We start from the raw sequence: 18,063 nt of genomic DNA on the forward strand, positions 1-18,063 counted from the left end.
CCTCCACTTAGAGGTGGTTGAGGATTTGACCCTTACGGCTTCTGATGCTGCGTTGACGGTCCCATACGCTCGGGAGTGGATTGTTAACAATGGTGCCTCACGGCACATGACTCCTTCAGTAGATATTGCTCATTTGAAGCCTTCACATGGCCAAATTCTCATTGGTGATAGTTCGTCTATTCCTATACAAGGATGGGGAGACATGCATCTTATTCCAAATGGGTGAGGTGGTGCCCATACATCCGAGGTGCTTTATGTGCCGGCCTTGGGATACCATCTACTTTCGGTACACAAGCTTTGTGCCCTTGGGCTCTAGTCGAATTTGATGTGGATTCTTTTCGGATTCTTGATCATAGATCGCAACAAATTCTTTCTTCCAACTATGAGGAGAATGGAGTCTACAAGTTGCGATCTTCTTCTGTCTTGACTTCTCTTATTCTTACCTCACAAACCCCGTCTGAGCTTTGGCATGCTTGGTTTGGCCACCTCAACTATGATTACCTTCAAAAGGTGTCCAAGGGACAGCTTGTTCAAAAGGTTTGCCAGATATTGTGGTGAGCCAACAGCCTTGTATATCTTGCATCTGTGGGAAGCCGACTCATGATGTTGTTCCCAACAAGGCTTCAAGGCGGTATTCCGCACCCTAAGAGCTTGTTTCTACCGATTTTTGTGGACTGATGAGGATGGAGTCCCTTAGAGGAAGCTTATATTTCATGCTAATTGTGGATGATTACAACGGGATGACCTTGGCTTATTTCTTGAAGATGAATCGGAGGCTTTCTCCAACTTTAAGAATTGGTTGCTCTTTGAGGAGAACCCATCGGGCCGAAAGCTGAAGACGCTCAGATAAAGGCGCAGAAATTGTTTCTAATGAGCTTGCTCGTTTTTACGTAGATCATGGTATTCACCAAGAGTTTGCCAATACAAACACCCCTCAAGAGAATGGCATATTGGAGCGGAAGAATTGCAGTGTGATTGAGATGGCCCGCACCATGATGGAGCATCGTCAGACACCTCAGTGTCTATGGGCTGAGGCTGTGGCTACTACAATTCACATCCTTAATCGTTCCCCTACTTTTGTTGTTGTTGGTATGACTCCGTCTAAGGCATACTTTGGATCTAACCAAATGTTTCTTATTTCAGGGTTTTTGGCTGTGATGCCTATGTTCACATCCCGAAGATATAGCGTGACAATTTTGAAGCGGCTTCCAAAAGATGGGTGTTTGTGGGCTATAGCTCGCAATCTCAAGGCTACCGATTGTATGATCCCGTTAAGCAAGATGTCTATACAAGCCGTGATGTTAGGTTCATGGAAGTTCCAGTCTCAAAGGGGGGTGAGAAACACCCTGTTCTTGGACATCCTGGTGATAGTTGGGTGCATGCAACTGTTTATCTAGAGCATGTGCCTCTTGAGGACTCTTCTTTGGACGAGGAGCTCAATTCTCAACCACCAGATTCACTGATTCCTCCCCAGACATCGGTGGACCTCTCAGAAACTTCAACAAATGAAGAGCGATAAGGCAAGATCTGGCCTCCTTCTCATTGGGCTCGTGACACTCTTCATGATACAAGGATTGAGGAGGTCCCTCAAGAGTGGCAGCCGCAGGATGGCCCGTGGCATTCTTAGCAAAACCAAGCACACCACACTAAGCTATTTACACTAATTATTGTTTGATAACTCGTGTCATGCAGGATAGTGAGCCCACTTTCGTAAAGGAGACTTTACAGTATGCTCATTAGCGGAAAGCGATGGAACAGGAGCTGGAGTAGATTGAGAGGAATGGCACTTGGTATCTTCTGGAGGAGGAGATCTATGTTGAGTAACCTCCAGGCTTCGGTTCTTCTGATGGGAAGGTATACAGGTTGAGGAAGGCTCTCTATGGCCTTAAGCAAGCTCCCCGTGCTTGGAATGAGAAGATTGACTCATTTCTCCAAGAGAAATTGGGGTATCGACATTCCGAAGCCGACCCCCAGCTTTATGTACATACCTCAAGTGGAGGTCGTGTGTTGTTTGTCCTTTATGTGGACGACTTGATTGTGACAAGTGACCATACTCAGATGGTCAAGCTGACGAAGGTAGCACTTCATGAGAAGTTTGAGATGATGGATATGGGACTTCTTCACTTCCTTCTAGGTTATGAGATCTATCAAACTCCGAAGGGGATCTTTATTTCCCAGCAGCGGTATGTACAGGAGCTCTTGACTATGTGTGAGATGGAGAGATGCAAGTCTCTTACAACTCCAATGGACCCAAATTGGAAGGCTACAGCTCATTCTGATTCTCCTTTGGTAGATGCTCCCTGTTACAGGCAGTTGGTTGGCTACTTGATCTCGCTTCTTAATACTCTTGTTGACTTATGTTATGCTGTAGATACGCTAGCCCGGTTCATGAGTGAACCCCAAATGGTGCATTGGCAGGCTGCTCAGAGGATTGTGCGATTCCTATGGGGGACTCTTGATCTTAGGATCTATTATCCAGCTCGTACAGGTGCTACAAACTTGGTACTTACAGGATGAAGTGGTTTGAATTGGGCTGGTGATGTGGATCATCAGTGGTCCACGACAAGTTATTGCTTTACATTCGGTATTGGTGCTATTTCACAGAGCAACAAGAAGCAACCCACGGTTGCCCTCTCTTCGACTGAGGCAGAGTATCACGCGGCATCTTCTACTACATGTGAGACAATGTGGCTTCGCAAGCTCTTGGAGGAGCTTGGCTGCCCGCAAAGAGGTCCTATTGTTCTACAATGTAACAATGAGAGTTGCATTGCCTTGTCCCGAAATCCTGTGTTTCATGCTCAAACGAAGCATATTGAGGTCCAGAACCATTTCATTCGGGAGAAGATTTTGAATGAGACCATTTCCCTAGTCTATGACAAGACAGAGGACAATCTTGCAGACTTGTTTACCAAGGTGCTTCCCTAGGCTTTGCTTCGATAGCACTCCAAATCCCTTAGACTTCTTCCATGTCCAAGATCTGAGAGGGGGGGGTTAGAGTTGGACATTCCCTGGACAAGTAAGAGCAACAGGTGTAGTTCCTAGGCAGCAACACGTAGCAGGCGACAGGTGACATGGCAATCGGACAAGCTGGTTTACTGACCAGCCGGCTGCATTAAATGCAGCCAACCTAGTATTTTTTAGCATTTTTTATTGGCCTACTTATTGGCCTTGGTTTTTGCAGTCCTCAGTTGTGCTCCCAATTTTCAAGCTACATACCATGGAGACTGCCCTCGGGGCTAACGAAGATCGAGATCTTCAAGGTGGAGACATACGCAAACATTCTCTCTGTACCTGTGTATATTTCTACATCCTTATACAACATCCTTCACTGCAGATTTTTGTGTTTCGCTCTCTCTTTCTCTCTCTTTTTTTTTGTGTTTCACTGGCTCTTTCTCTCTCTCTCTCTTCTCTCTTCGTTCACTCTTTGTCTTGGTCATTCGCTTCCGCATTGCTTCACTCTGACATAAAATGGGTGCCATGTAAAACATCTTCAAGCCAGTAGATTGAGCCTCATGTAAAACATGAAGAGAGGGAGGAGGAGAGGGTCACTCCAAACAAGGAGTCTAAATAGGGAACTGTGACTTGTAATAATCTCACCGTCTCTAAGAGGAATGATGAGAGACCTCATCCTTTGAGTCATCAAAGCCGAAAAATTGTTGATGAGACATCTTTAAATTCTACAAGCACCAGAAAAGCTGCAATTGATGCTCAACAGCACGAGAACAGGAGTAAATCAGCTACAATAGGTGTGTGGACGTGCCGCCCAAGTGGTAAATATTGTTGTCCGGTACAAAAAACCTGTCGCATGAAATCAACCTTCCTTCTCGAATAGGGTAGTTATACCTAATTAAGCACTTAATTACAAAAATCAATAAATTGGCATAAACTGAAATGCACACTTTACCTTATCAATCTTAGACATCAAACATCCTATTGCCCCAAAACTAGCACCCCTTTCGGTATTTCTTTAACTTAAATTGCCAATGGATTCAGTACAAGCTGAGATTTAAAGCCCCTTGTACAAACAAACAGCAAACAATTCAGGTCAATTGCCCCCTTGACTTTCACCCAAGACTTGCACAAATGAAACCCCGACTAGCCAAATGCTGCCCAAAATTCACAATGGATGAGCCAACATCTGAAATCCCTGACAATTCCTTGCATTTTAGGTACTGATTTCAGTGTACAATGCCATTGATTGATGGCATGGGTCCCAAGGTAGCTGCTAATCCCTAATTACTGCTGTAAATTATGCTTTCCAGCAGAAATGCTCTTGTTGTCCACCAAATCTGGCTGTGATCTTCTCCAAATGGCTGAGAAATGCTAAGATAACCTGCAAATGGGCTGGAGAATGTGACAAAATGCAGAGATGAGAGAGAAATTTGAGATTCTTCATAAGGAAACCCCAAAATCTGCCTACTGCCTACTCCAGCCTGTAGTACATGCAGTCACCTATTGCCGAGCACTCTAGAATGTTGTCACCAACCCCTAATGGGCGACTCCCTGCTGTTGCCTGCCTCCTAGAGCCCTCTATTGGCTGTCGCATGCAGCAAATTGTTCTTTTCTCCTCAGAAAATAACCAACATCTCCTCTCTCTCACACAACTTGAAAATCCACTGAATGCCTCTCCACCAGCCCAAAAAACATTTTTCTCAGTTGCATGGATATTCGTGCCAAGTGGCAGCCTTCTAACCCTATTTTTCAACATTATCCAGTCGTTAAGTTAATTTTCAAGATAAATTAATTCTGAAATTTAATTTCAAGCCTTCTAACCATGTCAAAAATTAAATGTGCCCATCCATAAATAAATTGGTTAGGCCATTTGAAACCTGGACATCCATAAATAAATTGGTTAGGCCATTTGAAACCTGGAGTGGTCCCAAACCTCTATAAACCCTTAGACTAGCATTAATTAATTAATCAATGCCAGTCCCTAGTGTCACCATTGACACTTAAATGGTCAAATAACTGTCCTAGGGTCAAAACTAGCACCTATTGATAACCAAAGCCCAATTGGCATAACTTAACACAACTTTTGCCTTTGACACCCACTAAATCCTCGAGGTCCTCTGGCCTATTACCATGAAATAACTGTCATGTGCAACACATGTGCTTCTTTACAACCTTGCACATTTGATATTAAATTAATCAAATGGTACTAGCAAGATTAAAGCATCTCAAAAATTTCACATCCTGTGACATTGCCTGATGGAGTAGACTGTCGACAACCTTGTGATTGAGGGTAGAAAGCTGTTGCCAACAGTTGCCAAGAAAGTAGATGTTGTCGCCTAGTCCTGATGGGGTCACCTCAAGCAGGTAGTGTTGCATTTGTAGCAAACGCGAAGGCTGATGCCTGCATTTGATGGTTGGGTGGTCTCCTCTGCAAGTAGACTACACAGTGTCCTCTCTCACGAGATGATACCATGTGAGAGTGTGCAACAAAACAAGAAACACGAAAACAGTGAGAAGGAAAGAGAGAGAGAGACAATAGGAAGAATAAGGAAGAAAATCTGCACTAACTGAGAATGCATGCTAAATACAAAGCAAATGGAGGACTGATCAGTCCCTGCACACAGCCCGAGGTGTCAGTGAGGGCACTAGATCAGGCTGTAAACGCAGCAGTGGCACGGGAGATGGAGGAGGATGCCAAAGTCAAAGGAGCAACCTACAAAAGATGATGGCCAAAGTGAAGAGTGGCCAGCTATATATAGCTGAAGACCATCAAATCTAGCTGACCTGCAAAGAGGGCCCTAAATCTGGCCGACCTGCTGCAAATAACCTGCAGGCTGCAAAAAATGCAATCCAATTGCATACGACAAATAATGAGGTGGCAACCTGGACAGTCTGGAAGCAGGTACGCACAAACAAGAGGTGTAAACCAATTGACAAACATAAGGAAGAGGGCCTAAAACAGGAGAAATGCATATGAAAATGCCAGAGTTCCCCATGTCTCTGTTAGACTTTGATGGGAGCTCACAACCAGGAGATGGACTGACATGACTAAAATAGGCAAGCTAACAGATCTTGTGTGAGGAAATTGATGAGGTGACTATAAATTGATGATTGAGATAGTCTACACACTAGCAAGTCAGACTTTGGCCAGTTAGCAAGTAAGTAGAAGGTGACTCTAAATTGGTGGTCAATATAGTCTATAAGCTAGCAATATTAATGCACGTAACACTTAAGCTTGGTAACATAATAGTATCAACTTATTGACATTATACAGCAACGAACCACCATAACTCTAGCTTTCAGATAAGTTCCAAGTGAAACAAAAAGCAACAGATACCTCTCGCTCCTCCTCTCCAAACTCATCTGATGTATCATCCTCCCCGTGCTCCACAGTAGCTTCTTTGGCAGAAGCTTGCATAGAGCGTCCTCGTCTCTCTCTCTTTTCTTTAATCTCCTGTAGCTTCGCCTCTGCTGCCTTTGACCGCTTGAAGCGAGCTATCTTTGATCCAATGCATCCCACAAATCAGGTAACTACCAAATCTGACTGCATTGAAAACCACTGAAGTAGACTACAAGAAGAATTTAGAAGAATGGCTTACTTTTGTGGCTCTTCTCATCTCTGCCGATACTGGACCTTCTTGATTAAGAGTGATCAGTTCAGTGTCGGATAACAGCTCGTATCTTTCACAAGAAGACAGGAACATCTGATATTATAATGCAAGCAATGACATGAGACCAGCTGCTAAAAGTGACTAGAAATACCTTCAGAAATGTGACAGCAGAGTACCTTAAGATATGATTGTGCAGATCGCAAAGTTTGCAGCCTATCTGGGCTGGGTACCTTCTCAGTCATTTCTGCCAGAAAATATGGTACCTGCCATAGAACAAAAATTACCACTTTTATAAGAAAAAAGCTCTCTCTCTCTCTCTCTCTCTCTCTCTCTCTCTCTCTCTCTCTCTCTCTCTCTCCCCGTAAAGGGTAATTATATTGGTTACTGAAAAAGTACAAGAGTCACACATGGGCTAAAAGGACAGCAAAGCAACAGAGGAAACTGACATATGCCGTGAGACCCAAATCCTCCCAGGGGAGAAGCCCTGCATGATGCACAATATCAAGCTGCCGGTGAAGAAGGCCTTTCAATTGAGCGATGAGACTTTGAACACCTCAATGGGAGTCAAAATTAAAAGTGTTCTGGGTGACCCAGCTATGCCAACAACCCCAGAAGTGCAAAAAGTGGAACACTATCTTCATGCACTGCTGCACATAATATGGAAATTTTGGCTTGCAGAACACCCAATCACAAGGACACAGAACAGCTCCCACCACCCATCACCAAATCTCCAACAAAAGAGACCAAATCTTCCTTGCCACCTGAAAGAGACAAACCTATGGTGAGAAGTCTCCACACTTGTAGTGCAAAAGAAGCAAGAGCCATTAGACATATTGCATTGAGAGAGGGCTGAAGCAAGGGTCAAGCCCCTAATCAGGATTTGCCAAAGAAAGAATTTGTGTTTAAATGGAGTTTTATTGATCCATCCCTCCATTATGCTCACTTTCTGTCATATCTTGCTTTGTCAAAGGGCCCAAATTGAACTGCCCTTGGCTGTCAACCAATGAAGATCCTTAATAAGCAAATGATAAATCTGATTAACTGACGTACACTCCAAATGCAGCCACCCCATAGGTCTCCAATCCAGCCAAGGATTATCCAAAGAGAGCCTTGGAAAGGGTTGCCAATCATGCAAAGATGAGGGGAGCATATCCCATAAGTCCTAATATCCTGGAGGGACATGAAAAATCCATAGAATCAGCCAAAAGGACATCAATACACACCGTGCCAGCAAAGTCGCGACTCCCATCAGCAATAGAAAGTAATCCAAGCCATGTCATTTGATTAAACCTGGGTCTAGCATCTTGTTTTCCAACCCATGAAACTATCTTGGAAACCGCAAGCAATTCAATCTGCATAGAATTGGCATGCAATCGATCCTCGCCTATGTTCCAATCCGATTGCTAAAGCACAACTTTCCGTGAACAAACCAAATGAGTCAACAAGATTAAAGATTGTATACTAACAAGCTGATCAACATTGAATACATGCCACCAAGAACCTTGTATTTTAGTATTCCTATGTACAATATCCATGTCTTCAAGGAAAAAGCATGCTACGGAGACCAGCTCGTAACCAGAGCATATGGTTTGAAACAAGGACCATCTAAGTGCCATCATGTGAGTTTCCACATCAATCAATGACTCCACCTCCCATTCTTTTGGCTGTACAAATATGACCCCATGAAACCCAAGAAATTCCAGCATGCAGAGTCTCCTTTTTCCAACGCATAAAGCGGATAGCCCAAGTAATATCCCTCACACTAGTCTTGGACCAAGATCATAGCGGCAAATAGTATGAAAGCATAGATAGCATAATTGTCTATGCCACTTTAAGGTGTGCATAGAAAGGCCACACTTGCAATTTCCAATAAGTAGATTTACCATCCCCCCTAGCAGAAATCCATCCCAACAATTGCTTAAGAAAAACATTCACTCCCAAAGGATAGCCCGAGTGCCTTGCAATAACTCCCTTTGGGTACCACTTCACCTTGCCACCCCAAGGCCCTGCAAATCATGGTCCATGCAGCTGATGAGAGTGGTTCAGAGGTGTTAATATGCAGCCTGGAAACCTGACCAGACAAATCCCAAATGTCAACACTTTACGAAAGTTATCCCAATCAGCCTTCAAAATCATGAAAGTATCATGAATCAAAGCTTGGCCAATAAACTCGTAGTTCAAAGAAAGGGACAAGTCCATCAACTCCCCATTAGTAGCCAAGTGTGACAACACTATACTAAGGGGGCAATCAAGTCTAGCCGATTGGGAGAGAACAAATGGTTCCATAACACCACCATTAAGTGAGACTCTAGAGGATGCACCCCTACTAATAATATATCAAACAAGACATGCCAGCCCAAAGCCCATCTTTTGCATATGCTCAACAAGAAAAGATCATTCTAGGTAATCAAAAGCTTTCTCCAAATCTAACTATTGTCAGAAGTGGGTGCAACAATGGAAGCATAGAAGATTGCTATAATAGAATGCACAACACAAGAGAAAAGAGAAACAAAAGAACACATCAAAGAAGAACTTGGAAGAATGCTCGGGAAATGGAATTCATATACCAAACATGAGACAATCGCTTACAACAACGAATCATTGGCTGTGTGAACACTAGCACCAACTCCACCCCTCTCCAATAGGACCTACTTTGGAAGACTACAAGTGAATGAGACATTGTGGAGGAGGGAGCCCGAATAAATAGGCATCAAATAATGCCCAAAATTAATCAGATCGGCCAGTATCATGATGAGCCAAAAATAAAGTCGTCTTAGCATATCACGTTTAGTGGTATCAATCTGTCATCTCCCGATTGTGAGCTCCTATTAGAGTTTGACGGAGATAGAGAAGCTCTAGGATTTTAGTGTGCATTTCTTGAGTTTTGTGAGCATTTTTAGCATTTCCCAGCTTGGGTCACTCTGTCAGACATTGTCCCTATCCCCTTGATTTTATTCCCACATTAGCTGTATTTTTTTCTGCATTTTTTATGCTACCGACTGCATTAAGTGTCAGCCAGCTGGCAACTGGCCAGCCAATTTGGCCCATTTTCTGCTATATATAGCAGGCTGGCTGGCTGGGGCAGATTCTCTCTTTTGCAGGCTTCTCCTCCAACTGTGGGCACACTCCTCCGTCTCCAGTGCTGATGCTGCTGTCATCATTTCAGACCAGATCTGGTGCCCTCACTGATGCCTCAGGCTGCGTGCAAGGACTGATCAGTCCATCTATTTGTATTCGGCATTCGTTTCAGTCAGTGCAGATTTCTTTCTTCCTTCATCTTCCTGTTGTCTTCTTTCTCTGTGTTCGAGTTCCTCCTATTGTGCACCCTCACATGGTATCATCGCCTAATAAAGGACACAGTGCAGTCTATCTGCAGTGGAAGTCCACCCAGCCCCAAAATGCAAGCATCAGTTCTTGTGTTAGCAGTAAATGCAGCTGCATGAGGCAATTGCATCTGCACTAAAGCAAACAGCATGTTCCTGCTTGGTGGCTGCTGGCGACAGTTTATTTGCTGCAAACACTGGTTGGCGACAATCTTCTCCAGTCAACAACACCTTCTGCAGCAGGTGACAGAATATTTCCCTCACGCAGCACATCTACACAAAATTCTGTAGCTGATGTCCTCCTCTTCCTGTGCTGTTGCCAGTCAAACGCAGATTCTTATGGGAGATTGCAAGTTCCCGAAGATGTCTCAACACCAGTTTTTCAGATTTATTGGCTCAAAGGATGAGATCTCTCATCATTCTTCTAAGCAACAACGAGATTATTGCAAGTTTGAGTCACCTGTGCAACCACCCCGTTTGAAGCACCCCTCCCCTCCTCTCTCCCTTCATGTTTCTCATAAGGCCTGGTCTACCGGCCTAAAGATGCCTTACATGGCACTCACTATACGAATGTCTGTGCTTCCTTCTTTGCCCAAAGAAGACAAGTTCAATGGTTCCAACTATTCTCTATGGTCGTGTAAGGTGAAGTGTATTCTCGATACCTTTGACCTTTGGGAGTTTATATCTCTACCTATTCCCCGGCCCATGGCATATGGCATCGATGGATCATGTAGCCCTTTGGGATCAGCTCAACTCTCGAGCCCAATCCTTCCTCTTCATGAGTTTACAGGATTCTGTCTTAGTTTATGTTCGCAAACTAAAGACTGTGGTGAAGGTGTGGAAGAAGCTTGCTCCTCTCTACCATCAAAAACGTTTGCCCACATGATCTCCTTGGAGAAGAAGCTTCAGATGCTTAGTGTTGATGACTCTCCTTCCATGAGGGATCACATCAACAAACTAGAGGATATGTGAGAGAACCTTGCATCCCTCGCATATCTTGGCTATGATTCTATTGACTTAGCTACCATCTCCTAAGTATGAAGTCTTCTATACCAACTTTCTAACTTCAAGGACCCAAGATACTCTTCTTTGGGAGGAAATTTTACCGCTTGTCTTGGAGCATGATGAGTGTCTCACAGAGGTGGAGACTAGTGGATCCAGAACCACAAAGGCATTTATTGCAAGTATCGCAAGAGTGAAGAAGGGGAAGCCACATGCTAAGAAATAGAAGGACAAGAAGGATGATTCCAAGGATGAGAAGAAGCCGCCCAACACTGTGGGAAGGGCGCTAATCCTAAGGAGAAGTCTTAGCAAAAGTATCCCCCTTTTGAAGCCTAAGGAGGGGTCCAAGGATTCGAAGGCTACACCCGCTACCACTGAGTCCATCTTTGTACACTTGTTTGAGGTGGATGATACGGCTCTTGCTTCTTCTTGTGAGGAGAAGCCTTGGCTCGTGGATACTGGGGCCTCTTCTCACATGACTTACCCGACAAGATTGGCTTCAAGATATACGATCCACAGGAAGATTCATCACCATTGGTGACAATTCTTCAGTCCTCGTCTGTGGAGTGGGGACCATTCCGTCGTTGCCCAATCAATATTCTTCTTCAGCCAAGGTCCTCTATGTACCAGATTTGGGCTTTAACCTTCTGTCTATTTATGGCCTTACATAGCTAGGTACTTGAGTCCTCTTCATCCAAGATGCAATTACAGTGGAGGATGCATCTTCAAGAGTTGCTCTTTGGACAGTTACACAGAAGGGTGGACTCTACACACTCATAGCCCTTGTTGCGCAATCTTCACGTGAGCTTGGACTACTTTGGCATGCTCATTATGGGCATTTGAATCTTGATGCTATTCAGCAGGCTTCGAGAAGGAAGATAGTTGAGGGACTTCCAAATTTCCCTCCCATTCGCACACTACGCCCCAGCTACTTGAGGGACAAGCAGCATAGGCAACCTCCTCCATAAGTTGCTACTCGGAGGGCTTCTACCCTGCTTGAGTTGGTTCACACTAACCTTTGGGAACCTATGGGCACGGCCTCCCTTGGGAAGGCCAAGTACCTTATGCTGATTGTTGACGAGTTTAGTTGTTGTGTGTGGCCTTATTTCTTAGAGTACAAGAGTGAGGCGTACTCTCGTTTCTATGAGTGGAAGGTGTTTGCAGAGAAGCAAACCTCCTTCAAAGTTCACGGTGTCGAGCTGATCACCACGAAAAGTTTTGTTCTCACCTATTTTCTAAGTTTTTCAAGGATCAAGGTATTCGGGTGGAATATTTCAATCCGAGCACACCATCTAAAATTGAGTGGTAGAGCATGCCGATCGGACCATGCTTGATATGGCCCAATTGATGTTGGAGCACAAGGGTCTTCCCCATTCCTTATGGAGTGAGGCTATGGCTTGCAGTTTAAATTCGCAATAGGTCACCTATTTTGGCATTGCAAGATATGACTCCCTACCAAGCTTTCTTTGGAAAGAAGCCTTTTGTTTCCCACTTTCACATCTTTGGATGCAAGCCATATGTCCATGTGGACAAGAAGAAAAGGCGGAGCAAACTTGATTCCAAGTCGAATAAGCTTATCTTTGTTGGTTACAATACGACCACGAAGGGCTATCAGCTCTATGACTCGACGACTCTCAAGATCGAGGTGAGCAGGAATGTGATCTTTGATGACGCTACAACCTCCAAGGGTCCTATTGATGATTCTTCTATTACAAGTGGTTCTTCGTCTTCAATTACGTCTTTGATTGATCCCCCCCCCCCCCCCCAAAAACCATCAGCCCCTCCTCCCCTAGTCGAGATTTCATGTGCATTTCTCAAGCAGTTACTGCTTTCCACAGTTTGCCTACACCTACCAAACATTGTCATTGTCATATGGGATTTTTCCAAGGTCGCCCTTATTTTTTGGCATTTTATTCGTCATTGACCAGCATTCATTACTGACCGTCAGTATCTATAGCCTCCCCTAATACAAGTCAGTCATATCTGGGCATTTTTCGCTATATATAGCTTGCCCTTCCTAATATTCATTCATCTTCCTTCTTCCCTTGCCAGTGCACACTCCAACTTCATCACCTTTCTCCATCTCCAGTGTTGCCATTGTCGAAGGGGTTTTAGTCGAAAGGTTGTATCCACCGAGGATCAAAGGGAGAAGGAAGTAGAGAATAGGAGATAGAAGAGAAGAAAAAGAATAGGCAAGAGATTCAAATAAATCCCCAGAATGCTGGAAATCAAGTTCTCTTCAAGACATGTCCATACATCATGAATCAATCATAAAACCTTCTACAAAGTTTGCCAAAGTCTTTACACAAGATAAAGACAAAGCTCAATGATTCAGACTCTGCATGTATTGCATATAAACTCTAAAGTACGTCCAAGACAAAGAGTCCAAACAATCCAAATGTCAATAGATTTAGTGATTTCTTGGTAGGAGAAGCCCAAGTACTTCTCCTGGGAGTACTATGTATTGATAGAACCTGAGAAGGGAAACAAAAGCCTTGTATGGGACTCCAAACATACTTTCAGCCCTGTATATTCCTAGTTATTACAGCAGTCTAAGCTGATCGTTTGATGGCTAAACTCCAAGACAAACGATTCTTACATCATCTAGACAATGTCTACTACTACTTGAAAGCAATCTCCAAGCATTGATCTCCTAGAGCTCCCTGTTATACCCAAAAACACGCACCAGACACTAGCTTCTACTCCGCTGCTCAAACGGCAAATCTGATGGTTCCATTGGCTCCGAAAGGGGGGTAAAACCCCAAGACACTTATCCAAAATTCTCATGGATTGCTCCTCTCCTTCCGTCCGAAGTGCTGTTTGCTACTTGAAAACTGTGACCACGCACCACATGAATTCGGGAGCTCTTCTTTTTTTATGAGATTTCCCAAAACTAACTAAAAAACTACTTGCTTTATGCATGACACCCTATTCTAGAAGTTTTCTGCCTTTTTAGGATATTTACAAGAAATATTGTCCAAAATATCAAAAATAGGGTAAAATTGTCCAAATTCTAGAAGTTTTCTACACCTTTTTAGGATGTTTACAATAAATAATATCCAAAATATCAAAATAGGCTAAAATTATCCAAAAATTCCGTCATTTTTAACCATCCATACTATGGATACTAATACTAATGATTAATATGACATTGACTCTTTAGATTAATAAGAAAGCTAGATGATAATGCACTCGAGAGTTTTTCACACTGTGTCCGCATAGCGGCATGACATCCACCCCCTCTAAACCTGCACCTCCTCCAATATATGCCAACTATGCATCCACCCATGTCAAACACCCATATAGTCAACTTTTTGCTAATCATGCACATAAGTAGGCTTCCCCCTGGATCATAGATCAAAATGACTAGCATTTGCACAACTCTAACACCATACCAAGCATCCACTCCAAGGTCATAAGGCCTTGGGTGTGCATCATATACTAGAGGCTATTGAATCTCCATATACATACAATCAATGCACCCATCAACAAATACATAACAAAATGCCTGCTCTTTCAGAGTCCAATACATGGAAAGTTACTTATACTGACAATTGTGAACCACATCAATAATAAACTAAGCCTCACTTGCATCCAACACATGCTAACCATCACCAAAATAGTGAAGCGGTCCATATCTTAAACAGGGTTGTCACGTCCGATGGTATCTGATTAGTACAGTCCGATGCTAGTACGGTACTAATCGAACTAATAAATCTTGGACCTACGTCCGATCAAATAAAAAATACATATAATTTTAAGTCTATGCTTAAAGTTTGGACTTAAAAGTTAAAATATAAACTTAGAGATTGAAATCAAAAGTACAAAAGAGAATTGAAACAGGACTCAAGAGTGTAGCATGAATAATGAAACCAACAACTTTATCATGAGTCAGATGTACAATCTCATACAAAAAGTATATAAAAACGAATTGAGATAAAAGCCACCATCCATGGCTCAATCCGAATCAAGATACATGATTACTCTAGGTGCTCATATCACTCTCGGTATCGAAGGTGGAAGCATCCTCGTCGCCGCTTGAGGAGCCATCACCCTCCTCAATTAAATCACTCTCACTAATGATATTGCCCTTGTCATCATACTCAGGCTCTCTAAGCTCTAGGTGAGAGGCAATGATAGATATGTCCTCCTCAATTGAACTAGAAGTACTTCTCGAGCTACTCCAACATCTCGTGTAGCATCTAAGGCCCCAAAAGCATCATGGGTAGCCGATGTGGATGCCGAAGTGAAAGCTCCATTGCTACCAGCACGAGAGCGAATAACAACATGGACACGACGTGCATGATTGTGAGAAACTCGCCGGTCTATCTCCTCGAGCTCCAAGTAAAGCTCCCTAAAGATTTGCTCATTCTCCAACTTTCAAGTCTCTCTCGCGAGTCACACTTTTAAGTGTGCTAGCAAAGAGCTTGAGTGAATACACATTTATCTATACATTTAAAGAATCAAAAACTTAGATTAAACAAATGAAACTTCTTTAAATATAGATTAATAAAGTTATGAACTAAAAAGTATAAAAATTAGATATACGATACTTGTCTTGCCATAGGTATCTCATGCATGTTGTGTAGCATACGTAAATTGGAGCGACAATAAATTAGACACTCCAATTGTCGTGTACTAAGCTTATTACGAATTTTAGTGTGCAAAAGGGAATAGGCGAACCAATTCCTCTCACATGCACCAGACAAACAACCCTAAACCATATTTAAAAAAAGTAAGTTTAAACTTTAAACTTACAAGTTATAATTATAACTAGAATTAAATAAAAAAATAGAAAAGACTTTCAAACCTGCGCAAGAATACATAAGGCTACTCTTTGGAGGTGAGGCAATTGATAGCCAAATAACTCCCACCAAAAAAGGGGCTTCACCAATGATTCCCACTTCCAACAAATGGTAGATGCAAAAGCGGTGCCCCTTTGATCACTATAATTGATGAGCTCCTAGAGAAAGGCACCATGGTGCTCTTCCGCCAAAGCCTTTGGAAGAAAGGCATCGCGATTGACAAGAATATTAATATCCATGAAGAGAGAGGATTTTTTGAAGGCGGGATGTAAGAGTGCCACAAACCCATGTATTGGTCAGTTCATCCACTCCCATCTTTTCTTTGTAAAAAAGATAATATTATCTCTTTTAGGGATGGTATTCAAGATATCGCTACAATAATATGTTTAAGATGATAGAGATTTAGAGGTGAAATTTGAAAAGAAAAAGTGTGAGATAATATGAATGATAAATTCTAAAACTAAAAAGAAACATGATTTTTTTTTAAAGAAATAAAAACAAAACCATAAAGAAGAGGCATCCCCATCCAAGATAGTGGATGATTGTATCTCCTCCATCACATCCGCCATAAGATGATAGAGGAGGCCAATAGTAGTCCCCCTTCATATCCGTCATACGAAGCACCTTGTAGATGGGAGTGACGGCAATGACAATGCCTCTCACATCCATCCAAAATTCCTCATTTAAGCAAAGCCTTTGAACAGCCTTTGCTTCCACTTGTCTTGATGTGGACTCCCCTTCAAGCCACTCCTTATACTCATCTGACATGACCGTTTTTTGTAGCTTATTCAAACGTCATAGAGACATTCCAAGAAAAGCCACATGACTGCAAACCAAGTCTTTGAAAGCTTCTTCGATTCCAAGTCTGAGTATGAGCGATAAATCACAAGAACTCAAACCTTGGAGTTGATAAAGCCAACGATTGTGCAAGCATCGTTGACAACCTCGCCACCCACTCCAACTTGTCTATATCTTCCATAAAAAGATCGAGAAAATGTGTAGCATAGGGTGTCCATACTATGGATGGAAACTCGGCCTCAAGTTTCCGCCCCATAGATGCACAATTCGAGGCATTGTCCATGACAACATGCACCGTATTTTGTGCCGATACATGAACGAGCCCGTGGTTCTCCTTCTCCTTGTGCCCACATCCACCGCCCATAGAAAGTATGTGCCAAGTGGGCAAGAGACGAGGATGTTGATAATCCTTTTTTTGTGGTCACTCCATCCATCGGATAGAATAGAGCATCCATACTTCGCCCAACCGACACACACGGGCTCAAGGGACTTATCAATCCTCTTCTCTCCTCATCGAGTTTCTTGGTACGCATGTCATTGTACATGACACTGTACCATCCCTCGCATGGACCAATGGCAGCAATGGATTTCACTATCCGCTTCCATCGATCCACTTTGAGAATATGAAAAGACAGATTGCACTCAATTATGGTGCGTGCAATCTCTATTTCTGCTTGCCTTTGCCTCTCCTTGAGAAAGGAGAGAGGACCCAAAACTTGCCCTGTTGCTTGGGCAAGAGTGGCTTATCTCTTGGACATAGGTACACCACTCGAATGGCTTTTTCTAGATGGGATAGAAAAGGCCCCTCCAACGAAGAAAACCGAGACAGTTGGAGAGGGATCGATCTTCCGCATTCAAGACCTAATGATTGGGAGAGATCACCTCTTCACTTGCCCTTGAAAGACCTTTGCGTCGCTTTAATGGCAAGTATTTCCGACGACAATCCTTTTAGACATCATCGAGAATACCAGGGCATGGTGTAGGCTCCCCCCCTAATTTGCAAAGGTGGTGGTCGAAATAGGCACAATGCAAGCGAAAAACCTCGTGGAGAGGAGATGCCATTGATGATGTATAGAGAGAGCCTAAATGGTCACGAGTGGAGGGTGAGATGATTGAAGGAAGGAGTGAAAAGGGTAGAGAGCTTGAAGGAGTAGAGAGCTTGAGGGAATAGAGAGAGGCTAGAGCTTAATGGAGGAGGAGGTTGGAAGGGTTGAGAGGTTAAGGGAGGACTCAAGGAGAGAGCTTGAGAGAGTAGGAAGGATGGAGAGCTTGAAAGGAGTAGAAGGGATAGAGAACTTGAAAGGATGAATGAGATGGTAGGGAAGGGGAGATTTTTATAGAAAGGGAGAGTGCTTTGGGGTTTAGGGGTAGGGGGGGAAGAGAGAGAGAGAGAGAGAGAGATTTCAAATTCTGAAATTTAAATGGTGGCCCATCATCCATGGGAGAGGATGGTTGCATTGTGCCATTGTGAATTTGTGTGTATGTGAGAGAGAGAGATGGATGAAATTTGAATCATGAGAGATGAAGAGGGAAGGAGAGAGAGTTTTTAAACTTGTTAGTTTAAAACTTTAA

At 43.2% G+C, this 18,063-nt stretch overlaps 1 protein-coding gene and 1 pseudogene across 1 annotated transcript in view; both read right to left on the minus strand.

The window, feature by feature from the left end:
* Positions 1–18,063, minus strand: part of TAP46 (2A phosphatase associated protein of 46 kD) — a 66,774-nt gene that overhangs the window by 36,471 nt on the left and 12,240 nt on the right. Inside the window, exons 3-5 of the mRNA XM_087670719.1 lie at positions 6,740–6,826; positions 6,552–6,656; positions 6,290–6,451 (exon numbers count right to left, since the gene is read on the minus strand). Of these exons, the coding sequence (XP_087526845.1) occupies positions 6,290–6,451; positions 6,552–6,656; positions 6,740–6,826 (354 nt within the window). The remainder of the gene's footprint in view (positions 1–6,289; positions 6,452–6,551; positions 6,657–6,739; positions 6,827–18,063) is intronic.
* Positions 9,901–15,998, minus strand: LOC148011763 (uncharacterized; annotated as a pseudogene).

This window comes from Lygodium microphyllum, chromosome 28, assembly GCF_053477565.2.
Source record: "Lygodium microphyllum isolate KBCC chromosome 28, Lygodium_microphyllum_v1.1.10, whole genome shotgun sequence".
Taxonomy (NCBI): domain Eukaryota; kingdom Viridiplantae; phylum Streptophyta; class Polypodiopsida; order Schizaeales; family Lygodiaceae; genus Lygodium; species Lygodium microphyllum.